Source organism: Trachurus japonicus, chromosome 23, assembly GCF_045865225.1.
Source record: "Trachurus japonicus isolate A0001 chromosome 23, Traja_1.0".
Classification (NCBI taxonomy): Eukaryota; Metazoa; Chordata; class Actinopteri; order Carangiformes; family Carangidae; genus Trachurus; species Trachurus japonicus.
This window is the reverse complement of record NC_140929.1, coordinates 10,128,812-10,156,149: the sequence shown is the minus strand read 5'-3', so window position 1 is coordinate 10,156,149 and position 27,338 is coordinate 10,128,812. Positions and strand designations below refer to the sequence as shown.

Here is a 27,338-nt window from a genome sequence, read left to right as displayed (position 1 = left end):
CAGGCGAAAAAAAAGTATACTTTAACATACTAAATTTAAGCACACTTAGTGTACTTCATAAGCACAAAATTATTGTACTCAAAGTGTGTTATTTTCGAATACTAAAAAACGTACTTAGTATACTAATGATATTTCCATTATTGCTACTTAAGATATACTAAATACAGCTTAGTGTACTTGACTGTACTATTTTGAGACACCATTAAGATCAACTTAAATATACTTAAGTACACTTTTCTCTACTAATACTGTACTTATTTATAATGTTCTTTAGTTCAATTTAAAGTATACTTTAATCCACTTTTCAGATTACTATTAATAAATTTAGAATATACTGGAAATGTATTTCTAATTTAATCATAATGTGTTGCCATTGCATTTTAAATATACTTACAAAAATTAAATAAAAATTAAAAAGTTGTACTTAAGTATATTATAGTTCAACTTAATGGTGTCTCAAAATAGTACAGATAAGTACACTAAGTTGTACTTTAGTGTGTCTAAAGTAGCACTCATGATATATCATTAGTATACTAAGTGCACTGTTAGCACATCGAAATAATATACTGTGAGTACACTAATTATGTGTGCAGAAAGTATACTAGATGTTTGTCATTAAAGTACACTTCAACAGTACACAGAAAGTATATTTTTTTTATAATTAATTTGAATTTCAAATTACTTTTAAGTAAACATAAAAAATAATTAGAAAACATACTTAAGGTAGAAAAAAAGTTTATTTTTAACGCACAGCATTACAGGAAAATGTGCATAATAAAGTACATTTAAGTACATCTTTAACAACATTTTCAAACAGTATTCTCTTCATTGTGACATTTTTATTCAAATTTGGATCATCTGACCCCAGAGAATTCTTTTTAGTCATACTCTTTAACAAGTTAACTAAAAAACAATAATAAAAGGAAAAAATAAAAAGAAACAATAGCTGTGCTAGCACTACCCTGCTAGCTGTGCACCGCAGAGAAGCTAATAATGACAGGATGAACATTTAACTGCCTTTTGAAACTTTTACATGTGAAACATTGACACAGTTTGTTTAAACTCAAAATGTATGTCCACCAAAAAACAAACAAACAAACAAAAACGATTACAAACAGTTACTGATGTTACTGCTTACTGTTTCTTTTTGCTCACAAAATTCTCATTGTTACATTTTCTCCGAATCACTGCCCTCACATCAGACACATTTGTTCCTGGAAATTCAGCAATAACTGTATCTGTAAAATAGAAAAGGACAAATAAAATGGTGTTACAAATCATGCTTTTCCAGAGTTATCACATTAGCAAGAAGGGGGCATACATACATGAGGACAATCTGAAACATGTTGCTTCTGGCTATGGCCAAGGCAAGGGTAGAGGCATAAAAACAAAATTATAATAAGGAAAAATAGACTTAAAGCAGATAGGCTGTTCAGCTAAAATGATATCAAACGCTCTAAAATGGCAGCCAAAACCAGAAAGGCGAGGAAGAAAAAGAAAAACGACTATTCGAAGGGATCGGAGAATAACCAAAATGGCAAAGGCTCAGCCAATGATCAGCTCCAGGAGTTTCAAAGGAGATCTAAGATTGCCTGTGAGTACTGTAACAATCAGACGACGTCTATGTGAAGCCAAGCTACCACCAAGAAGCCCCCGCAAAGTCCCATTGTTAAAAAAAAATACATGTAATGAAGCGGTTATAATTTGCCAAATAACACATTGACTGGCCTAAAAAGAAATGGCGTAATATTTTGTGGACTGATGAGAGTAAGATCGTTCTTTTTGTGTCTAAGGGCTACAGACAGTTTGTCAGACGTCCTGCAAACACTGAATTCAAGCCACAGTACACAGTGAAGACGGTGAAGCATGGTGGTGGAAGCATCATGATATGGGGATGTTTCTCGTACTATGGTGTTGGTCCTATTTATCGCATACCAGGGATCATGGATCAGTTTGAGTACACCAGAATACTGGAAGTAGTCATGTTGCCGTATACTGAGGAGGAAATGACCCCAAACAAGACAATGACCTCAAACACACCAGCAAGCGTGTAAAGAAAGATGTCAACACTGCTATTTTTATGAACATTATATTTCTTGACTTTCTGTAAAATATTATCAAATTAAATTACTTTTTCCAATTTACTTGGTTTGAAATAGAATGTGCAGTGTCCCCAATGCAGTTGTGTTCCTTAAAATACAATTTATTTGAAGAATTTTGAGGTTTACTCACCTTTTTAAACACACTGCTATTATTATGAACATAACTGTATATGTGTTAATATAAGTCTTAAATAGTTATATCTTCCGATCTTCTTCCCGATATCACTTACATAGTGAGTGTTTGGACCGAAAACACGGGTCTCTCAGTCCCTCTGCTCTGCTCTGAGCCGAGGAGAAAACTTTTCTCGTATCCTACAGTTTTTATCCAATGAGGAGAGAGAACGACATGAAGGGCTGTGTGTGCAGCCAAGGGATGCGCCTGAATGTGGTGACGTAGGGACGAGGACTGTTATGGTGTGTTCAAGGCAGCCCGTAACTGGTGTTTTTCCGACCTGTGAAGTGGTACCAGTTCGATCTGGTACGACTTCACGGGTCTGAAGTTACGAGTGACCGTTATAGTGACTTTCACAGGTAAAACAGGTCGGAAAAACACGACAAAAGCCTGCCTGGAACGCAGCATAAGCCAAAACGACCAGATCGCTTACTTCTGCTTTAACCAATACTTACCAACAAGGGCACTCAGCTTTTCCGGATTTAGCTGCTCTTTCGTTGTTCCAGTAGGCCCTGGTTTTCCTGTGAGAGTCGAGGATGCCAAAACATCCCGCCCAAAGATGAGCACAGCTAAGTCCTGTGTGAACAGGGACATTCTTGTTCGGTTTAGTCTTCGGAAACAGGTTTTGCTGACCTGCACCCCCGTGTTGCCCAGGGAAATCTGTGTCCAGGAATTAGAGTTAGTCAATTATAGGAATACGTTGCTGGAATGCATTTCTTAAAAGACAAAGCCGAACTATGAATGCCAAATATTAGTCAAGTTGTAATTTCTGCAAGTGGTCTTCAATGAATTAAAGTATAATTTCTGAACAAATGGAAAAAAAAAATTCTATCAAATACAGTACGTGCAAAATGTGGGTCGAGACTACAGAGACAAAACTGCAGAGTGAACAGTCAAATAGTTTACAACAATTTTGGATGAAATGTTTCCCGTAATAAAAAAGCAGTATTAACAAAACGTGTATAAATGCAATACATACCATTTCTGGAGCTGGACTGGAAGAACCAGAACTTGTACTGTCAGTGTCCATGACAGGTGGCATTCTCTTCATGGTTGTGATAAGATCTCTGACACACCTGACTAAGGCTGGTATTTCTGCATTAAGGAAAAAAAACACAAGTCACAGATATATGAGAGATAAGGCTCCTATCGATACAATTACTGACATAAAAAAACATAAGCAATTCTTCTTTGTATGAATACCTTTCAGAGCATCCATCACTTCCTGTTGCATGGGAACACTGGATCTGGACTGATCCATCAGGACACTCTCCTCTTCACTTTCCCCTTGGCGGAGGTCCTGCATAAATGAAAATGTCAACAATGCTATGTTAGTATGACTCACCTGGAGTGTAGCGTTGTGTTTCTTAAATTTTCTTGCCAGTGAAGGCGGATTATTGTGAAGCCGCTTTGCCATGTTCGCATGTTTTGAAACATAGATTGTTTTAAAGCGGGAGGGGGCGCAGGTGAATTTCAGGGCTATGTCACACAGATTAGCATCCCTCTGGTAAAATGAGCTCTATGCACAGCTCCACCACTTCCTGAATTTAAGGCAGGTCCTTCATTTCCTGTATTACATTATTGGACAAACTGATTAATCCAGGTGTGTCTGACTATTGTGACTACTCAGACACACCTGGATTAATCAGTGTGTCCAATAATGTAAGACAGGAAATTAAGGACCTGCCTTAAATTCAGGAAGTGGTGGAGCTGTGCATAGAGCCCATTCCCCCTGGGTTTACATTCCTCTTCCTCATGATAACAACATTTCAGTCAAATTAGTCAAATTATGTTCCGTGTTAAAAAGTAGATTCCGTTTTTATTGCTCAATTCCGCGATTCCGTCCGCGATTCTGTGATCGCGGAAACAATAGGGCCCTAATTCTAGTTTTATTTCTTGCATTTTGTAAATACTTACAGTTGATCCCGAAGCCTGAGGTGGGTCAAATAAGTCCACATTGGTGTCTATGTCTGTATCGTCTTCACTTGTCAAGGGGGTGGAGGTTCTTGGATTTCTTCTCAGCAGCGAGGATTTCAGTTGGGAAAGGGCTCTGTCTCTTGCAGCCTTTGTCATCTTCGGCTTCTTAAACAAAGGGCAGAAAAAGTAAAATGTTAAACTGCAAAGGCAAGAGAGGGGTAAATATCCATCTTTGTAGATGTTTGTAGAATGTATCACCTACTGTACAGCCTATTAAGATATTGTCAGACCATATTTCACCAGAGGAACAGTACTCACTACTCACAATTTTATCTTTTCATATCATACAATTTGTCATGTGTTGTAGTAGTTTTTGTACTTACTAAACAGTCAGTATTTCAAAACTAACACAGCTGGAGTGCCACCATCTACTTCTGCAACTGCACTGCTGTCAAACCTAAAGCCACTTATAATGAAAAATATGTCTTATCCTCCCACAATATTCTCTTATTCCCGTAAATACTTACATTTGTTTGAAGAACTTGTGGATGGGTCAATCTGTGTTTCATCTTCATCTGAAGTGAGACTGGAAGTTGCAGTAATTCTTTTTTTCTGTACCGAAGAGAAAGAATGTATTACATGACAACAACATATGAACTATACCATTGATGCTTTCTGGTGAAGAGATTTTTTTTTAGAAAAACATTTCAACTAAAAAACATCATAGTATTACAGTGTCATAAATTCATTAACGATTGTATGTGTTTACAATAAAAAATAATTCAGTGGGTGACATTCACTTCATATAATTTTTCATAAACAAGATGAGACAAGATATTAAAAGCATAACCAACCTACAAATAGGGATTTCAGTGAATCAAGACTTTGGTAAGTATGATACGAAATGGAGCAGCATTTTGAACCTACAGGTGTTTTAATCTGATGTGAAATGCAAAGAGAGGAGGGAGGGCAAAAGGAAAAACCAATCGCTGTGGTAAGTGCTAGTGCAGCAACAGGTCATTAATAAACATGTAGTGACAAGTGATGAAGCTGCAAACTGTCTTGTCACTGCAACCACTGCTGTGTAAATGTAAACACAGCAGTTAGCTTCATTACTGCTCAGTATATCAAAATATTTGTGCACGTGTGTGTTAGCAACATATTGTGACTTTAACTTAATAATTGATATATTCTATTTTCATGTTATCAGGATGATGAGGATGTTTTTGCAGTAGTGTCGACCAGTGTTGCCAACTTGGTGACTTTGTCGCTAGATTTAGCCTCCTTTCAGAACCCTTTAGCGATTTTTTTTTAAGTGACTTGTGTCATATCTAGCGACTTTTTGGACAGATCTTACGGTAACTACTTTTCTTGAAGGGAGTCGCCAGTATTTCTCAGTGAATGAGTGTTAATGTAGCTCTCTGGGTGGACTGTTCAGTGGGTGGGACAGAGCAGCAGCAACACGTTCAGTGGACCAATCAGCAGCCACACAGACGTGGATGAACTGTGAATGTGCATGCCTAAAGACCAATCACTGATCCCCATCGTTTTTATTCTAAATGATTTAACTTTACTATTTGAGTTTGATTTTGTTTTGTCAAAATAGACAGAGTTAACAATAGTGAATTTATTCCAGTGCATGATCATCTCTCTGTTCATGATACTTCAGTTACAGTCGATGCAACAGCCTGTATAAACAGTTTTAGAGGTAGATTTGGATGCACATTGAGGAGCCTCTTGAAATAAACGCTGGTCAGTCAGTTTAGTTTAACTTTATTTTTTAAATATTTTTTTTTTTATTTTGTAGTAAAGTCATGCCATCATATATATGCAAATTAGCATGTGACGTTATCTAGCGACATCCAGGACTTTTCCTGCAGGCTTTAGCTACTTCCCACTGAAAATAGTTGGCAACACTGTTATCGACTTTGTTATAGACAAATATGAATGCCATCAGAACTATCTATAAAATTAGTGGTATTGTGGCATCCCTAGTTGCAACACAATATAACTATTAATTAAAGTGTGTTTTCTATAGATAAGAAACACAAGCAACAAAAATAACCTTTGGTTTGCTTCCATCATGTGTTGTAGTACAAGGTGTGGTCCTTCTCCTTGCAACTGCCATGTGCCAGATGTCCTCATCCTTGAGGAAGGCTTCTTTTTTTCCCATCAACTCCTTGTAGTTATCTGTAACCACAAACATCAGACAAACTGTCAAAACCATGTTTTTTCCCTCTTTTGCTCAATATTTTAGATATTTTGTATGTCTCGTGAAATGCACCACAGTAAATCTAATATTTTACACAAGTCACTTTAAGTCTTTTTGTAAACATAGTTAGGCTACATACAAATTAAATTACATACAAGGTTAACATTAACAATCATTGGCATGAGCCACTGGCAAATTCTTTATCAATCATCACTAACAGTAGTGGCTGGCGGCAAGTGCTAGCATAACAAATTTGTACAAACAATTTTTTTCTTGTTATTTTCTTTACAGTGGGCAATTTTTGCTAAACATTCTCCACACAGCACACTCACAAATGTTCACACATTGAACAGCTGCCGTCTGCCGCTAACAGCTAGCTAGCTAGTTATTAGCTAATGCAGCTTGTGAATGATAAGTTTGCCTATTATCTTGTTTAACTTAGTCATTAGTAGAAAGAATATTTATTCAAAAGATATCTCACAGCATGCACGAGCAATACAAACCTCCGAGTAAGAGCAGTTTTGCGGCCACCGTGTTTTTAGGTGCTTTCCTGGTGCCCCAGCACACTTGTATCCATCCGTCTTCACTGGAGAGGTCCGGCCGTTTTAATACCTGAACGAGCTGCTGTCTGTGCTGAGGTGTCACAATGTCAGTACTTTCGACGTGAATTGTGTTGTCCCTAAAATAAAACATCCCGAACTTGAACTGCGCCATTGTAACTGAACTGCGACAACGCCTCCCTCAGCATCTACTATCGCTCTGATCTACATTAAAAGCAGGTTGCATTCGGGGGTAACCAATCAGCGGCAGCACAGCCGCGAGTACTTCAGGGTCAATTTGAAAAATGTCCACCATATGTAAATTTTCAATTTTGGTATTGAAAATTGTCTGTCAGACGCAGACTCTACGTTCTTGCAAAAAAAAAAAAAAAAAGAGTAATTAAAATTTTAAAAAGTCTGTGTACACCATGGATGTATTATATTAACGGTGTACACCGTAATGTATGCTCCCTCTCGGCCACCGTAGTAATGTCCATGCACACACGCGCACGTATCAGGTTACGATGACGTTTTATCCAGGACACTGCGCCCGCCCTCTGCACTTTACTTTACCCGTGGATGTATTTTACCGGGCTTTTAGAGAAAAACTGTAAAACCGCCCGCAGACATGGCACCCAAAAGACATTACAAAGAATATCTGCTGAATGAGTCGAGCCAACCTTCAAAGGCAACCAAATACAGACGGCTAGCAAATGAGAAAGAGGTATTTGAGCTTTCACATTTATTTTATTATCAACAACAGCAGTGATTATAGAATAAGATTAAAAATTCTTAATTTTAAACGCAAGGACTGTCTTGCTCATTGCAGAATACTTTAAACTGCAGAGGAAATTACAAGAAATACCTCAGTGCATCCTGTACAACTAACAATAGAGAGGTCTTGAAAGAGGTAGACCATTTTTTTCGTTCGCAACAATACGAATTGCAGATAGTGTATGTATGCAAGTTGACATTGCAACTGCACTCCCCAGATTCCACTTTCAAATAACGGTGAACGAACATATTCTCTGGAGGAATATCCAGGAGACAATCCCACAACTAACAAACAGTTAAAAACAGTGATCATTACTATGTTTTATGCTTCCATTCTGAACAAAATACATATTACTTTCCTCTAAAGCTTTCATTCATCCATAATTTTATTTGTAATGTTTATCATACCCTAAATGTTTACAGTATGATAGTTAAATAAATCTATGTGCTGTCTCATGATCAGAATGTTCCTGATGAGGGCCTTGTTGCAGAAGGACCAAGCGGTCAGTCATCTTTAGAATGTTTGAGAGGAAAGCATCTTGTCAGTCCAATAAGAGAGCACCTGCTTCAGGACAGACCAAACAGAGATTCATCAGAGGTATTAAAATACTAGCAATTGAAATTGTTGATATTAATTGCTGTGTTATACTATATAGTTTCTGTATAATTGTCATTTCAATTAAATTAAACGTGATGAAAATAATGATTGTCCTAGCCCCTACAGTGTATTTCCTTAAAATGAGACACAAACATGTATTATTGTCATTAATTCTTCACTTGAGAATTTCCATGTATTATATCTTCATTATATGCAGCCTGCCGGAGAGGGAGTCTCCAGAAAGACCCACCCAGTGCTAGAATTGCCACCCTCCACCTACTCACACTGCGGGGATCAACAAGATATGCAAATCGGACCAGAAGCACAGGTACTATAGTTACAAGTTACTAGTTTCATTTTTATGCTAAAAACAACCCCTTTAATCGATACAGAAAATGTGAATAGAGTAGTTTTTATTTTTTTAAACTGACGTAATAATAATATAGGCTACCGATAATAAACATGTATTGAAAGTGAACACCAGCAAGGTCTCATTTGGTCACAGAATTAGAACTACATATAACTATTTCAAAGTATGATTGCATTATTCATTCATGTTTAATTTACATTGTAATTCAAGCAAATTAGTAGTTCCACATGAGGCTAACAAAGTTTCTAACAAGTGGCTGACTTATAGCCTACATTGGCACTTGATGGCTGTGACATATACGTTCCCTTAATTAATACAGTTCTTCAGTATGTGAAGCTGTAGCTTTGTAGCTGTAGTCACCATTTTCCTGGATATTATCCATCTGTTCGATCTTCACTGCACATATAATGCATATGTGGCTTAACCTGCTTAATGTGACTTAAATCTGATGTTTTATTCCGCCAATACAACAATTTTGTTTTTTATTAAGCATTATTATGCAGTTTTGGCTTAATGTTTGAACTCACTGTCTTGATAGAAACAGATGCCCTGTCTTGCATCCACCCAAGGATTAGTGCTTTTCAGTATTCTTGTTTCTGATTTGTTAATAGAGTTCATTTGTTTTCTAGGTTTGGGCAAGGAGTTACACATTTTGTATATTTACTGAATATAGGCACTACATTCATCCTTTCCCCTGAAATCACATCAGTTTTATATGAAGCTAGTATGTATGCCATTTGCATAACTCTCTGCTAACAAGTCCAGAAGGCAACATGGTAAATTCTCTAAATGTAAAAACTACCAGATGACTTGTCGTAGTTACCACTTATCTTTTGGAACACTAGTATTGTTTTATATGTCAAAACTATAAAAGAAATGAAAATGAAAATATTTATGCTTCCATTTATATTTTGCCAGGACATGTTAGAGAAGCAACCAGGATGCAATGTGCCTGCTACTCCACCTGATCAGCAAGAGACACCAAACCAACAGGTTATTAACATGTATTATTGTACAGTATGTTTTCTCTGTAAATCGGCAAGCAATCTCTTTTAATGCAGATGAATGTAACAGTTTTCTATTTTGTCTTTCTTTATGTCTTCACAGGCAGAGACATTTTTGTTGGATGGAGATGATCCAGCGTATCCTGGAGCTCCACTGACAAAGGGGCAAAGTTTAATCTTACTGATGTCTTATGTACTAAGGCACAATGTGACAGGTGTGGCACTGGAACATCTACTGAAGATTGTCAATGAACATTTCCCTGGAATGGTACCAGTAACCACATACCTTTTTCATAAAGCTTACGGACAATATGGAAATTATGTCCCCCATTTTTACTGTCCAGCATGCGAAAACTACTTAGGGGTAAATAATACCAGTGAACTACAGTGTGGTGCTTGCAATGCAGTAACTGATTCAGAGAGCTGTGTCAAAAGTGGGTGTTTCTTTCTAGTGCTTAGTTTGGCTTCACAAATCAAAACATTGCTTGAACGAAACCAAAGTTTAAAAAAAGACTGGCAATGTGCAGATGTCATTTCAGATATACAGTGTGGAGAAGAGTACCAGAAACTCAAAGAATCAGGTGAATTAGGTGAGGATGACATAACTTTAATTTGGAACTGTGATGGAATTCCAGTTTTCAGGAGTTCAAAGTATCAAATCTGGCCCATTCAGTGTCAGGTTATAGAACTCGAACCTAAAGAACGCAAGGCAAATATCTGTCTTCCTTGTCTCTGGTTTGGCGAGAAGAAGCCAAACATCTTAACATTCGTGAAGCCATTTGTTGATGAACTGCAAATTTTAGAACAAAATGGCATTAAATGGAAAGACTCAGAAAATGTACAACATGTCTCCAAAGTGTATGCTCTGATATGCAGTTCAGATTCAGTTGCTCGCCCACTTCTAAGAAACACCAAACAGTTTAATGGCTTTTATGGATGTGATTTTTGTTACCATGTTGGTGGTGGTCCTTACACAAACAAAGGCCCAAAACCACATCTTAGAACTGAAGCTAAGCATTTTGATCACGCAATGGCTGCAACACCAGACCGTCCTGTAATGGGAGTGAAGGGACCTTCACCATTAATGAAACTCACAAAGTTTCAAATGATAAATGGATTTGTTCCAGAGTATCAGCATTGTGTCTGCCTTGGTGTGACAAGACAATTAGCAAAACTGTGGTTTGACTCAAAAAATCATGACAAAGAGTGGTACTTAGGAGCAAAATCAGACCGCATTGACAAAGAGCTCATTGCAATTCAACCCCCTGTTGAGATAACAAGAGTACCACGATCTGTGGCAGACAGAAAATATTGGAAAGCATCAGAGTGGAGGTCATTCCTGTTATTCTATGCCCTGCCTTTACTGAATGGGGTCTTACTAAAGAAGTTCTGGAACCACCTTTTTCTGTTTGTGTTCGCAATGCACATTCTTTTGGGAGAAAAGGTGAAACGCTGTGATATTGAAGTAGCTGAAAGAGCTCTCAAGAAGTTCTCACTGCAGTTTGAGAAGTTATATGGTGCAGCAAATATGACATTTAATGTCCATCTTCTGACACACCTTGCGGCAAGTGTTAGGAACTGGGGCCCTTTGTGGGCCACATCAACCTTTTCTTTTGAATCATTTAATGGCACTTTGTTACAGTACTTCCATGGGACAACACATGTTCCAGAACAAATAGTTAAAAGATTTCTTTGCTGGAGGAGTCTAACACAAAAAGCCGAAAAGTACATGGTAGATGCTAATGAAGGGGTGAAATGCATTTTTTCACATCTCCTAAACAGCAATGTATCAAGTTCTAATTCATCTAGCCTGAATGAAAATGTCAGGGTTTTTGGTAATCCCTGTCATCACAAACTGTCATCATTAGAAAAACTTGCTATCAAAGACTTGCTAAGTGTTACAGTCGAACACTGTGTTTGTTATCACCGTTTCATTGTAAAAGGCGTACTGTATCATTCCAGCAGTAACAGAAGTCTAAAAAAAAGGATCAACTCAACAGTGGAGTTACAGAATGGAAGATTATGTAGAATTCTTTGCATGTCAGTATTCAGAAGCAGGTGATTTGTCATTGCACTGTATATTGGTAAAGGAGCTTGTGAAGACTGATGGACAGCTCTGCAAGGATAGTCAACTGAACATTGCTTCCACTTTTATGTCTGAGGTGTCAGAATCTAGGAATGTTTATGCGGTGCCCACTGACCTGTTCCACAGGAAATGTGTTTTGATCCGATCAAGAGACAAACAATATGTTATTCCTCTACCGAATAATGTAGAGAGAGATTAAATAGTTAGTGGGGAAGTTTGAGAAAAATTGCTGAAACCACTGCCAAATTGTAAGAAATAGGGATTACATATCAGTGTGTATTCTTGGTGTGTCTAGTGGACAATGTCCAAAAATGGCAACTTCAGAGTATTAAATCTGTAAAAATGATAAGGCATACATGGGCAAGCACACACAAAGACTGTGCTGTTAAACAGTTATAGTATAACAGTTGTGGTATAACAAAATACAAACAAAATCGTAGGGGTGAATACTTTTGCAAGGCACTGTACCTGGCCTCAAAATGTTGAACTTTAACAGACTGTTTTCATGCAAAATCAAAGACTTTCAAAAGATTCATTTTTCTGTCAAGCAGCAAAGCAAATTTCCTGTTATCTACACATCTTAATATGTTCATAAGTGTAATGTGTTTTCTGATTGCTGTCAAATGTAAGTGAAACAATCCAAGCTTTGGAATAAGTACTTTCCATGTGATGATAAGAAATACACAAGGTTGTACTGTTTTTTTATTAGAAATACTGGTGACTACTGTATTATATAAAAGCACATGGTCAATTGAAAGGTGCTCTGTTGTTGATGTTCATGTTTATTCAAAATTCACCATTACATTTGGAGAATGGATGGATTTTTAAATATTGCATAAAAACAACGGTGGTGTTGAAGTAATCCAAATACTTTATAACACTAATTGCTAACATTTTAAAACTGAAATAGAAAAGTTTTTTTTTTTTTTCCAATTAGAAAAGGTATTGTTACATAACAACATTGTTGCATTTTGCTGGTAAAATACATTATTTTAAAAGGTTGAAGAGAAAAGGTCAGCTGCAGAAATTAACTGTTATTGTACATTATTTTAAACTGATTTTAGCACACTAAAAGAAATGGCTACATACTGATGAATTTGTTCTGGTTTATAGTGTACTTATGAAGAATACACTAATTTACCACTGAAGTAGTATTCAATTATAAATATACTTATTTTAAGTGCACTTTAACACTGCTGTGCTAACAATGATATGAAAAAAGTGTTATAAAAGTGAACTTATTGAAAGGGTGCTAAAAGTGCACTCGCTAAAAGTAGCTGCAAATACACTGACATTAAACTTATATTTGACACATTCAAAGTACATAATAAATAAATATACTAATCAAACATTTATATATATTTCAGTGTTAGTATATTTTATATGAATATACTTAATATGAATTCAAGTATTAGTACTAAATAGTGTACTTTATCTAAGTAAACTGAAGTACTACTGGGGAATAATATATTTTTAATTAATACATTTATAATATATTTTTGGTTTACTTTATTTTAACACATAAAGTCAAAATGTGCTAGAAATGTACTTTCAGAAAATTAAGTACATTTTTAGTACATTAAAGTATATTACTTTTTTACCTGGGTATGGCTGTAAAATGGCGTGTGCGTGACTCACACCGTGTAGTAACAGTTGCAATTACAGCAGTTGGCAACAATAGGTTGGCAGCGTACTCTTAATTTGAAATGACAATAACAGGAAGTTGAGTCATGACGAACGGTCCACTGGTAAAAAATCCACTATTTCATGTGTATTAAAGAGACAACACAATGATTCACTCCACCCACCCACACATTAGCAGTGATGCCGGTGATCAGGTGATAGAGTCAGCCTTTTTGGCTTCGTGCAATATCTTGGCAGTAGAGTTACATTTTGGCAATTACCTCTCATCTTTTATTACATAAAAGGCTTCAGAAGGTGGTGGGCGCTGGTATGAATGAGTGGCACGTGAAGGCGCATGATGTTTGTTTTGTTTTTAAGTGTCTTTTCTCTTGGGCCAGAAAAATAAATTCCTCTTTCGCTTCCCCTACAAACATCCACACTGCCACTGGCTGACCTGGTATAACAGGAGCTTTCTGAGGTTGTCGCACAGCGAGCGATCCCCCACGTCGGGACACGTCACTGTGTTTATCAAAGAGGCAGCGACGACTGCGTTACATAACCTGAAGTCTTCTCCTCTTACTCGACAGCGCGGTGAACCCTCCACCATCAGCATCCACACAAGCCCCAGGCATCAATATCAATATTCAGCTACAAACTGTGCTGAGAACCGCACTGCATTCGGTGGAAAGAAAGAGTAAATAAGTAAATAAAACAGCAGGCCCGAGCAAATCATGCTCATTCAATGAAGAGAAACTAGGACAGATAGATCCCACTCTTTATTTCTTTTTTTTTCTTTTTTTCTTTACCTACAGTTTAATATATTCTACTGCGCCTAGTATAAAACCACTGAGCTTCTCTCCATCACTGGCAAATACAAGATTGAATTTTGGGGTAGAGAAGGGGGAAGGGGGTAGAGAGATAGATAGAAAGATTGAGAGAGACAGAGAGAGCAGGCGGTAGGTGGTGGGGGGGTAGGGGGTCGTGGAACCAGTAAATCTGTGCATGTAAGCGTACAGGCACAAGGGATGTTTGATTTCATTTCATATGCCCCCCCCCTCCTTCCCTCCTACTCCTTCTTCTGCACATTTCTTCAGGGAACTGATATGTGAGGACAGACAGAGGAAAAGGGACAGAAAATTAAATAATAAGCCAACATTCAATCTGACAATATGAAGCCCACACTGCTGATATTCAATATTTCTTTAATGCGTTTAAAGTGCTATCCTCTTTTCCCCATTTCAAAGGGCCGTCACAGAGACACAGGAACTGCCCGTCCTCAACCCTATCTCCCTTTACATCCCTGCTTCTACCACCCTCCTACCCCCACCTCCGCTGCCTGCTCCTCTCCCCTTCCTCGTTTTAGGATTATACAGCACGGCGTGTGATGTAATGAATCAGTGGTTACAGTAAATGCGGTGGTGTCGGGGAGAAATTGGGAGTGTGCTTGGCGACCTGGCAAACACCCTGCAACATCCCCACACGGCTCTCTCTGCTGCTCAATCTCTACCGATGCTCTACCAAGAAATAGAAATGAGATTTTATCCACCCTATCCCATCATAGACCCCTGCACACACACACATACACACACATTTTGTCCCCTATCATGCTACAATGTCTTCCATTATGGCTCGCTCTTTTAGTTGCACATAACTGCACACACATGCTTCTCCTTACCAACAAGCCCCGACCATAATCACACACACGCCAAACAAACCAATACACATGACTACACTTGACCAAAATGACCAAATTATGTCTGTTGTTGGGAAAGCTGCAAGAATGTGAGAAAAAATCAGTTTAAAAGGAAATTCAATAGCCTTTCAAATAGTCTAAGAAAGCGAGCAGCATCTGAAGATTGGATAAACTGAATGGATAAACAATGTCAGTGAAAATAATTGACTGATTTTAGTCATGCTAACTATCCATCAAAAAATATAAAAAGGCCAGTTCCACATCAAACTGCATCAAATTATGAATCGATTCGACTTTGAAACACTGCATTTTTTTATTGTTGAAAAATTCTCCAAAGCTTTTTTTTGTGTTGTTTGTCTTTGTATCTAGATATGTATTGAATCATTTGAGTTGGAGAGAAACACAGTGTATTGTTTGTTTGAGGGGTGGGTGGGTGGCTCGGGTTGATTTTCTTATTTACTGTAGCTCAGCTGTGCCTTTTGAATTGATGTTGCAGAGGTGTCCCGCTGAGGAGATTGAAATACCAGTGCGGCAGGCTGCTTTTTAAGCTTAACAGTTTCGCCGCCACAGTGGGACTGTGTTGACTTGACTCACATGTCAAACAAGTTCCAAACTACAGCAGCACAGTCGCTGCCACTGGTGCAGCCAGTTAGTGTCACTTTTAACAAACACATGGCACATAGAAAACACAAGGTCCAATGTGACATCGAAGAAAGTAGTAGTGCCTCGTATACAAACATCCCTCTGCAGCAGGTGGTCATCTATATTGGATTCATCATTCATTCATTCATTTTCTATACCGCTTATCCTGCACTAGGGTCACGGGTGAGCTGGAGCCTATCTCAGCTGACTTTGGGCGAGAGGCGGGGTACATCCTGGACAGGTCGCCAGTCTATCGCAGGGCTAACATATATAGACAGACAACCATTCACACTCTCATTCACACCTATGGGCAATTTAGAGTCACCAATTAACCTAACCTGCATGTCTTTGGACTGTGGGAGGAAGCCGGAGTACCCGGAGAGAACCCACGCATGCACAGGGAGAACATGCAGCTAACATGCAACTATATTGGATTAACTATAATAAATACCAACTAACAATACGCATACTACTGCTGTTGCTGCTGCTGCTACTACTACTCCTAATAATAAACAATAAAGTTATCATTTAGTGTACATTTCCCAGATACATTTTAATATATTCAGATTCCTTCCATTCCTAAGTATCTTGTATGGGGACTAGAGGTTGGATGTATTAACAACCTAGCATCCAGTGATTGATGTGTGATTGATGTGTGATAAGGATACAACAAAGTTACAGAGTTATAAATTGCAATGCTGGTGTGTTTTCTTCATGTTGTCCTTGTAAAGATCTCATCAGAGCAGATTTATGTAATTCAAACAACTCAGAATTGTAGTTTAAAACCTCTGCTATAACAATCAATTTATGAAAAACAGTTTGAACCAAGCTTGGGGTCACGATGGGCTCGATCTAAGCTCTACCTGGCACCCAGTGCTTAGTTACAGTATGAATATACAACCAAAGATTATTTTGACTATTTAGTAGTGCAGCTCTAGTACAAAAAGAAAGTTCCTGAATTGCTCAAAAACATGTCTTAGCTGCTGTGAAAGTTTCAGTGTGAAAGAGGCTTAAACAGCACCACATCAAAAACTCATCAAAAAATTTGAAAAGTGGAAAATAAACCTCTTTTTCTTGCATACTAGCAAGAAATGACTTTATTTATCTCCGTCAATATATTTTGCAAAACTACTGCAGCTAAACTGTTTAACTCGGGGATGTGAAGCAGCTGTGGTCAAGCAGCAAGAAGTAAGAGCTCGACTGGCCTGACATATATTGCGCGGTTTTCTGAAAACACAGATGCATCATTACCAACAGCTTTATATCCTGTAATTCATCTGTTCTACGACCCCTCTCTCTGTGCTAGGAAATATTGTCAGGTTTTAGAAATGATATATCTCGTGAGAATAAATGCTATTGGCCCGTAAAATATTACCACCCCCATTCAAAACACATTCAACAGGCCTTCAGTGATGAAAGGTCCATTATACTGTGGTGAATAGGAGGAGTAAAGCTGTCTCCCTCTATGCTATCTCAGTGTAGGGGACTACTACACCAGGCTCAGGGTGTAGTTGGCATTCATGTGACACAATGGACTTCACGTCAAAGTATGTTAGTGATAAATGCAAGGGAGAGAAAGTCATGACAGGGATCACAAAGGTGGAGGTTGCGTATAAAGCGGAGTTGTGCGCATGTGCGTGTGTGTGTCAGATTCCGCGTCAGAGGAATCCGCACCGCGTCTCATCAGTATTCTGTACGAGTGCGTCCTGTTTCCATCAGACACCTCACGCCCACCCCAGCCTCCCATCTCCACGATGCAACAACGCACGTGTGTGTGTCCACGCGCAGGACTGTGCACACGCATGGCGAATGTGTGTTTGTGTGTGTGTGTGCAGGAAGTAAGCTGTGAGACCAACTGCAATCTGATGAAGCCTGGAAGCACAAACTATAACTGTAATTTGTGCTGCAAATGTAATTCGAACAAAGACATTTAGGAGTGTTGATGTTTTGCATTTGTTTTCCGCAATCAAAAACAAAAGAGAACTTGTACTTAAGCTTTTATGTACGGAAGACGAAGAAGAAGAAGAAAAATGGTGGGCATGTGAACCAGCAGATGATTGTATTTAAATCTCTTGCTTTCAGATTCAGCCTGAGGATTATATAACACAAACCCAGGTAGAGTTCCCGGCAGTTTGTTGGGGGGAACTTTTTGAAAGGCATTGCATGCAAATAATGTTTTATACATATGCTAATAACCTTTCTGAGGCAGAGACAGCTGGGCTTAGCTGTGAAACTCAACACCGAGACACAAAGTAACATCATTGCTTCAACCAGTTATTTGCAGAAATGTAATATTCTTTAACAAGGGAGGCAGCGGTTGGAAAGTGTTGTACCAGTAGTGTTTAGCTACACTTGTCAGAGCCACTGCGGCACTGAACAATTTAAGGACTGCGCTTTGCATGTTAACCCCTAAAAACCGCAGACCATCATGCAACTCAAACACTAACCAAATAATCAATGTTAACAACTTCAGTCACTTAACAGCTGCGATCGGCGCACAATGTTGATGTCTTAGCCTTTCCCATAAACAGGGTCCACAATGACAGAACCAAAAGAGGCCTGTCACACGGAGAGCAGAGAATCACGGGCCTGTGTAATTAGAATCGATAATTCATTTTCCCCTTTTCTGCCACCGTTCCATTCAAACGACCCCTCACAGACTACCGAGAGAGCCTCCAAATCTCTTCAGGGTCACAGTAATTGGACTGGGATTTTTTTTTTCTTCCTTTCTTTCTTTCTTTTCTCCTCCACTTCTTCTCTCCATGCACCTCCACCAAAATCTCATCAGCTAAATGCAGAGGAGAGCATTCTTCTTGGGGTAATTGTCTTCGACTGCCATGTGAAGTTTTCGCTGCCCTTTCCCCAGGTGTGGGTTTTGTTCGTTTTTTTTTGGGTGGGGGTTGGTTAATTTGGGGGAACAGCGGGAGCCCTTTGGTTACCGAGTGCATGGGTGCCAGACAACAGAGGGGTGCCGTGCCATTTATCCCCCTGCTGAATATAATGGAGCCTATTAGAAGTCTGAAACCTAATGCCTGCAGTCAGTCAGTAGATGAGCAGTATAGGACTTGGATTTCCATGTGTACTGGCTGGAATAATTATAGGAGTTCTTCAGTTACTTCACTTGGATGGTGGATTTAATCACCGTCAAACAAGGAGCCATCCATTGTGTGAAACGTGTTCATTCAAATTCTCCGTGCCTCCTCTATCTGTGCATTTGAGCAAAGGTAATTACACCCTGCTGGTAATGTAATGGTCTTCAATTGCTCATGTTCAAATTCATTTTCACTCCCCCCCTGTACGTCTCATTTTGACATTTACCTAAGCTTTTCTAGACAAATCCATCATGATTCACATGTACATGCATCATCATCATCATCGTCATTCGAGGCCTGACCTCCAATATTGATCCTCACTGTTACTGTTACTGTCATTACCGTCGTCATCACGCTCATCATCATAATAATAATAGTGACCGCAATCATCATCATCATCATCGATCAGTATCGGTGTGACCGCCGCAATCATCGTCATCATCACCGCTGTCACCGTCGCCGCTGCTGTCAAATGTGGGACTCGCATCACTTTAAACTTGTGAAGCGAATCACAGTCAGTGTCAGGCAGGAGATTGCTTTGGGACATTGTAAAGATCATGGCTACCTAAACATGTCTCCGCTTCCGCACAGGCACACTACAGCTGCACATTTCTATCTGTGGGTGTCACCCACAGAGACATAGATAATGGCGGTTGTGAATGGCTTCTCTGTCACTCTGCCATTCCCATCTCCCTGGCTGGGATTTAATGTGACACTTATAGCTATTGCATGGCTTAGCCCCCAGACAGCAGGGGAACCACGCCTGAATGGAAATGAGATTGTCATCTGTCAGCTACACCCATCAAACCATTGGAAGACTGACAAAGTGAGTGGGAGAAAGATTGAGAGATACTGGGTGATGGAGAGGAAGAGGAGGAACCCTTTCGATGGCTCTTATATTGCCCCCCATCACTGATGTCCTTATCTGAAAGCAGCGATGCTAGCACGGCTCAGATGGAACAGAATACAAATGTGGACAGGCATGAATCATTGATTAATATCATGCAGGTCTATCAACCAGTGGGATTTTTTCATTTTCCCTACATGCTGGAACAAACTGGTGGATGAAGACGCAGTCTGATTCCAAACAAGTGAGTTTTGTTTTGTATATCACCTGTTACATGTGACCTACACACAGGAACCACTGAAAACACAAGAGCAGCCATTGCAAAGTGCTTCTGTTAGCCCACCCACAATGCAATCTGGTGTTTACTACCTCAAATTTACAGTACGGTCACTCAGTATTTCGACGATGGAGCAATTCTCCAGCACTACAACTCGAAAATCTTTTTAATTTCGATGGAGTGCTCTCGTGTGCAAGAACCGAAATAACAAAAATGTGTAATTTTCCCAGAGCGCAACACCTCGACCAACCCTAAAGAGCCTCATCCGAAGCCTCTTGAAGGTGATAGGAGAACGGAGCGGGGAGGCCAGTGAGCTGAAATCAAATTAGCATCAAAATAAATCAGCAGTAGAGAGACAGCAGTCAGAGTAAAGGTGAGGGAAGAAGGCCATGGATTTTCTGCCACGGAGGCGACTCGCTGTCAATCAGCCGCCTGCAGGAGCGCTGTGTACGGAGAGCAAAACCACAGAGGACAGACATGGACACACACACACATACACTCACTTGTGGGGACTACTAAACTTGCATGTAACGAAGACGTGCGCACATTCACACGCACAATTTCTCCCGTGCATTGATCCTTCAAAAAATAAGAAATCATTGACTGTGGCTAGTCAAGTGGGTGTGTTGACAGGACGGTGATCGATATTGACGTCCTGAGCTACAGTGAGAGCTGAGCTGACTTCTACAGAGCAGGTGCCTTGAATTGCATTATTGCACAGTGCATACACAAACACAGAGAAGAGTGCACACACACACACACAAACACACATACATACTAGTTGGTAATTAGTCAGCCTGACAGAAAATCCCATGGCAAGTGAGGACAACTAGAGCTGAATTAGACCAGGGAAGCTTCTCCTGCAACATACACATAGTCGCAGACTTGCACGCAGTCATCAGGGAGGGTCCCTGCTCAGTATGAGGGCCTAATTAAGTCACAGAGATAATTGGGAAATGGGAAGGGGGGGTGGGGGGGTGGAGGGGAGGTCGTGTGTGTGTGTGGCTATGTTTGTTTCAAAGAGATGTTCAATTACTCAGAGCAACAACAGTACATGCGCAAACCAACCAACAGTGTCAGAGGGAAAGACGAAAAAGGTAATGTGGGAATGGGACAGAAGGGCCAAACACATACACAGGGGCAGGAAGGGGGGAGAAAGGGGGAGGCAAGGGGGTAAGGTTGTGTGTTGGAGGAGAGAGAGAGAGAGAGAGAGGAGGGGGCGAGTAGAGAGAACACCAGATGAAAAATGAGGCTTCCTCACAGACAGGCCTCCGACGACACCACACACTCCCAACGCAGCAGAGCCTTGGGGATACACAGGGAATTTTGGGTAATGCGGTCCGACATGCCACAGCTCAGTGGCCCCCTGACTGGCTGCTCCGATTGGGCCGGCGAGCTCATGGGGTGGTGGTGGTGGAGGGTGGGGGTGGTGAGGGGATGGGGAGGGGTGGGTCGTGACGGAGGCTCCGGATTGGCCGCGGTGTTTCTGGAGGCAGCCTGTGAGAGCGCAGCCGACGTAGGTTTGTCCTCAGACTAAGGTCGATAGGCAGCTGAAACTAAGCTACGCAGCATTTAGCAGCACGCGGCGGGCGATAGCACGGCTTCAGCTCTGCACTAAAATTGGACAGAATCCTCTCTCCTGTATCCACAGACACAGACAGACTGTGGCTTTAATCTCTCTGCAAAAACCTTACCAGACATGTACTCAGCCACAAAAACACATCACCCGTCCTGAGAACCAGGCCTGTGATGTGTCAATGTGTGTTTGTGTGGGTGCATGTATGTCCATCTTTTCAGGAAGGTGGACTTACAGAACACCTAAGCCACTAAAATCCACTTTTTTTATTATTAAAGGACACATACTGTAAATAGAAATACACATTTACTTTGGTGTCTTTTCCTGCATGCCCTTCTCACTAACTGATAATATCTTGCAAGCATGCATGCATACATTAATAACCCAGGGCTCCTTGCAGATTTCTGCAAAAGCCTCAGAAATGCTTACCAGCACAACCATCGAGCACATGGAGTGATATTAGTTTAACGCAAGGCATGATTAATTGAGAACCAGAGAGACTCTGCAGCCCCGCTCTTGGCTGCATTTAAGATACAGAGACACATCTCTTCAGTATGAACTGGTTGTCCTTTCGGTTGCAATGTCATGTATCATGCATTAGCTAACATATTAATCACCATAAAGATGACTCAAATATAATTAGATTTTTCCCCCGGTGCAGGCCTGATTTGGTGTTCCTCAGTGTGAATTTGAGGTCATCTCTCTCCACCGATCCCCCAGCAGGCTCGGGAAAGTGTTAGGGGGCTATCCCTCACCTCTTCTTACATTGTGAGTGTCTCTCGCTCCCGCTCGCTCTCTCCACCTCCATTTCTCCCCACTCCACAGATATGAATGGTGCTTTTATGGATGAGCCGTCTAATGAAGGATCCATCTTCCGTGATTAACATTTTCCCAGGCCCAGGAATCGTCTGTGGGTTCAATTATCGCTCAGGAGCCCACCTATTGTTGAGATGGCATGCGCCTGCTAAGTGGAGGTTTATACCTTCAACATTGTGCATTAGTGCACATCAATTATGCAGGTGGCAGCAATTACATATTTATGTATTCTGATAATTACATTTTTAATACAGCAGATGTCAGCCTCATTTATAGCAGTTAATGAAAATGAATGACAGCCATTTTACAGTGGGAAGTTCATAGGAGTGCTCAAAATAACGCGGGTGAGAGTCAGTTTCGCATGGGCGAATTCGGCTGCGTCGTGAATGAAAATGATGTCTCCTTTATTGATTAGGAGAGCTTAAATAACATGGAGTTGTAATTTCATTGTAAGGATCATGATGAATTTGCATAATCATGCACTAAGTGCTGTGCTACAAAATGGCTGCTATGCATACATCCCCCATCGGAGCGTGTGGTTTTCATTAATGAGGCGAGTGCAGCCGATACCCAAGTGCTCCATAATGGAGTGCACCGCCATTTTTCACTCTTCACACTTTGTCAGGTTATGAAAAGCCAGGGAACATGCCAATCAGCTGCTCTAAGTTGTTGACCAATCCTGCAGCACTCTTGCGTAACTGGAGTTGCATGCTATAAAAGGAACAAACTGGGGCAAAAGTTTGCAGGGGGAAGGGACTCGGCAGCGCGAGGGCCGATGCTCCTCAAGAGTAAAAAAGACTCTGCGCTCAAATTCATGATGGCATTTGGTCCAGCTGCAGACAGACTGAAAAGTGAGTCACCAGCTGTGAGTGGCATCCCCACAAAAGAAGCCCAGGAGAGAAGTGACAACGATTCAGCTGCAATTTGTTCAGATTTTGGGGAGGTGGAGGGGGGGGGGATGCTGCAGCTTACTGTCCAGTAGTCATTTGTGCTGATGCACAGCTGATAATCACATGCCCTGTAGGAGAGTGACTCCACACACTAATGTCATGTGGTGGTCACATTTCCAGAAATATCTCTTGTTTTCGGTCGCCCACCACGAGGGGTAAAAATAAAATCAGTGCACATGCGCGGCCGTCATCATCGCAGGCCGTAGCCTCGGTGCAGCGGCTTCCGACAACGGCTCCGGCTTCAATCCCCGTCACGCCTCATCATCATCGCAGACGGTCCTGATGTACCGAGAGCTTCCTGTACCCCAAGGTGTGTGAATTATTTGGTTGCCATTAGGAGCACTGCTGTGTTGTTGGATTGTTGTCATCAGCGAAGATACTTCGGAGATCCACTCTAAATGCAGATTTCATGAAGCATTTGACAAGCGCAAGGAGACCAGCCAGTGGGAAATAACCTCAACTATAATCAAATAAAAGCACAGGAGGCCTTCAGTTCCACTTAGCCTTCTGACAGGTGAGCTGGCTACTGCTATGGGGACTCCATATCAACCTTTGCTTGATTTTTTGGAGATGAGACAGAGAAAATCTGTCTGTTCATTGTACTCCATTTTTTTTTTGTTTGGCTACATAATTTGAAAATTAAAACAGTTTTATTAAACCAAACAGACTTAAAAAGAAAGAAAAAAAACTTGTTGATTGTTTCTGACGCCATTGGCACACTTGTATTACAGCATGTTATTTTTGTCTTTCGTGCTTTTCTTATTACAGCTTGTTTGTTTTATCATGTACAAAGTCATCTCTTGACAGACGATTAGATATTCTGAGAACAGCCTTATCTGTGAAGCTTATTGGCTATGAAGTGCAAAATTGGACATGGCTCCCCTGGGTGCAGGCCAACACTTCTGTCTGGGCTTAGTTAAGTTTATGGAGCTTGTGCTTCACATCGACTTGGCAGAGGATGGGCCCCACGCAGACACAGAAAACTGTGAAAATGAGTGTGATGTTAACGAGACACGCGGGGGCCGTCGTGACATCCACAGATTTTTGGGCTTCGTTTCGCTGTCCAATGTCAGTGCCGCGTGGCTGACTTGTTTTGATTGCTGGCAAAGTTAAGGGCATATGTAAATGATTACTGATCGATACCTGCCAGCACTCGCAGAGAAACTGGGCCTCGGCTCGAGCTGCAGTGCATTCCTGTCTATCAACCACGGACTTCTGCCCTAAATTGAAAATCCAATACTCGTTTATGGAGCTCCAGATATTGCGATTAATTAAATTTTCGTCATGCCGTCAGTCTTTCGCCTCCTTTTCCCCCCACTGGTGATTCATGGGGTAGAAAAGCAGAGTCCATCTTCCTTACCATCTCTCAGTCACTCATCCTCCTCCCCCAGCTCTCTCTTGCTGGAGGAAAGAATCCAGAATGAAAGAGATGTCAAAAAAAAGAAAAAAAGAAAACAGTTAGAAAAAAAATGACAGGCCGGTGTCAAAACAATTCACCCGCGATAATATTTGTGCAAAGGAGCTTTAACATGGTGACAGAAATGCACATACAATATTCATGAGACAGATCTCAGGAGCTTCTCAGATGGGTTTCATGTGCGAGCTGGTGATTGACTGGCTTATAATTGTCTTGGTCATCAATCGAGCAACACTGACAAGGACAAAAAGGACATTCAACAAAGGCGTGAAATGTGAGAGAATGCCAAGACTCACAGTGAGCTAACAAGCCGTGCCAGCAAACAATGTCGTCCCGGCATCTGCATTATTTGACGAGGAAATTAATACTCTAGAACGAAGGGATGCCGAATAAACAAATAACTCATCAAATATGAAAATAGTCTCCAACGAAGGGGACTGATTGAAACTTGCAGATGATTGTGGTTGATAATCCACAAACATGACGGCTTCAAGAGCAGTTTGTTCTTCAAATCTCTCTCTTTTGTGTCCCTGCAGCCTACACGGTGAAGCTCAACTGCAACCTGTTGCCTTGGAGACAGAAGTGCTGCAAATTTGTACTGTTAAGGCAGTAATAAGGGGAGAGACAATGTTTCATTTGCTTTTTGTTAATTGAAAGCCGTGTTTGTTTCTTTACTTAATTGTTTTTTTTTTTTTTTGCATGTACTGTATAGGCTCCGACAGGTAAGAGGCTTATCCTGTCATTCAAACAATGACGTGACGACGTGACGGGCCGGTGCTTCGCATCTCGTTTGTCTCACTTATTGTTTAAAAGCAAAAACTCAGACATTATTGCAGCTGCAACAAACAAGGCTGCAAAAGCTGGGCCAAATCCACTTATGAAAGATAGAGGAAGGCATTATCGTGCTACTATACTGCTAGTAATTAAGTAAAGCAAATTGCGACTGGTTATCATCTTCTAATTAAGTCAGTATTCAATCCCCCCCACACACACACACTCCTATTGCATCCTCATCAGCATCGTCATCCCCACCAGCCTTTGTCCATGCGCTTTAACTCTCCTACCATGTGCCCCTGAATGCCTCATGGAGGGCTCTGCTGCACATTGTATCTCAATACATCTCCTGTTTCTTTCTCGCGTTTCACATTTTCAACTGTTAACCATCCTGATACGTTTTCTTGCACAGGGAGCGATATGCTCGTTCTCTCCACAGGGGGAAACAAGCAGGAAATTGATGGATGAGTGGGCCGGAGCTTGCCATTTCCCAAATCACGTCGTGAGAATCTTAAAAGCAAGGGAGGGAGGGGCGGGGCGGTGGGTGAAACCAGGATGAGCCTCTGCTGGTATCAATCTGCCCGCTGCCTGCCCCTGACGGATGGCCCAAACCACTATCCATAATTACCTGCTTGTTAACAGCAGAGAGAACACAGCAGACCAAAGGATGGAGCCCTGTGTGCTTATACAGGTGCACGCTTCTCAGCCTCAGTGGATACAGTCGTAGGAGGCCCTCACTGTGTCCTGCAGGGCATCAGTCATCAAACTTTGGCTTAAGGACAACCTTGCTCCGGTCAGTGTAATGGAGTGGCGGCCGGCAGCTTCTACACTGACCACAGATTGATGCTGGTGTGTTGATTAATGCCAGGGCACACCCGCCCAGGTTAGTGGAGGCCTGACAGCTTTATTGATAAATTAAACACATGGCTGCATGAAAAGCATAAATCTCTCAACTCCTCTCCTCGCCGCTTTTCATCCTTGAGCATTCCTCCGAGCTAATCTGAAGTGGTGGTTTGAAGTACTGTCAGCTTGGAAGCTGCTCGGGCCTGTGTTTGTTTTATTGGTGTCCGCAAATATCGGTTTGGGATTTGAATCGGGAGGCAATTTAAGGTCATAAAAAAAGAAAGAAAAAAACCCCCAGACCTTTCAAAAGTTCACTGAGTCACTAGACTGGAACTTCTTATTAAATTCACAGCCTTGGTTCACTGGAATCAATTGTAACCCGGTGGATCTAAGTGAAATTGATGCAAAAGAACGTCCTTGAAGTCAGAGTTTTTGACTGTAAAACCGGTCAGGTCTACCGCAGCAAATTAGTGGTGGAACAGCCTATGTAGGTCACAGACAGCCTTTTAACACCCACCATCGCCATTTGATCAGAGTTAACAAAGCTGATCAAATAACGAGCTAGCTCAAGCAGGAGGGAAACAAATCTTAAACCAAGGGCCTGGACCCAATCCATCAGGGATCCGAACAGGACGAGAGGAGGAGCGTCAAAGGAAATTAAATCAAAGGGAACAACACACGGATTCAGACAGAGAGATAATGTCCACACCCCCCTCCCCACACACGCACACACACACATCCCTTCTCACATTCCCCTCCATCGTCTCCCCTACCAGACAGATGGATGCACTTTTGAAGAGGAGTCCGAGGAAACTTTTAATGAACAAGGAGCTGGCTGAGGGGCTTTTTGAATTATCTCATGGTCGATAAGCACCCCACAGCGCAAATGGCACTGCGAAGGGCTCTGGTCAGATAAACAGCATCTTTTCAGAAGGAGAACAGAGGAGGGAGCTGACACTCGAGGAGAGATTAGTGGAGTGTCTTTTCAGGGCTTGTCAGGCCCATTGGACAGGA

The 27,338-nt window shown here is 40.9% G+C and overlaps 1 protein-coding gene and 2 long non-coding RNA genes across 3 annotated transcripts in view; 1 reads left to right on the top strand and 2 right to left on the bottom strand.

Annotated features, from left to right (window-relative positions):
* LOC146962566 (uncharacterized) overlaps positions 1-27,338 on the bottom strand; it is a 162,679-nt gene that overhangs the window by 660 nt on the left and 134,681 nt on the right. The window lies entirely within an intron of this gene.
* LOC146962568 (uncharacterized) lies at positions 1,090-3,817 on the bottom strand. The gene is made up of 4 exons (XM_085769242.1): positions 3,478-3,817; positions 3,254-3,369; positions 2,730-2,934; positions 1,090-1,238 (listed from the first exon to the last, which is right to left on the bottom strand). The coding sequence occupies exons 1-4, from the start codon at positions 3,689-3,691 to the stop codon at positions 1,135-1,137; spliced, it is 639 nt and encodes a 212-aa protein (XP_085625368.1). The 5' UTR covers positions 3,692-3,817; the 3' UTR covers positions 1,090-1,134.
* LOC146962567 (uncharacterized) lies at positions 8,093-11,700 on the top strand. Its single transcript, XR_015035053.1, has 4 exons — positions 8,093-8,314; positions 8,532-8,642; positions 9,603-9,677; positions 9,792-11,700. It is a non-coding gene; the product is annotated as an uncharacterized LOC146962567 (long non-coding RNA).

What these genes read in the sequence shown, in the direction of transcription:
- LOC146962568 (XM_085769242.1), bottom strand. Translation starts at nt 3,691, where the DNA reads ATGGCAAAGCGGCTTCACAATAATCCGCCTTCACTGGCAAGAAAATTT. An exon ending in CCAGTCCAGCTCCAGAAATG is followed by an intron (nt 2,935 to 3,253) that starts GTATGTATTGCA and finishes TCCTGGACACAG; the next exon opens with ATTTCCCTGGGCAACACGGG. An exon ending in AAAGCTGAGTGCCCTTGTTG is followed by an intron (nt 1,239 to 2,729) that starts GTAAGTATTGGT and finishes TCTATTTTACAG; the next exon opens with ATACAGTTATTGCTGAATTT.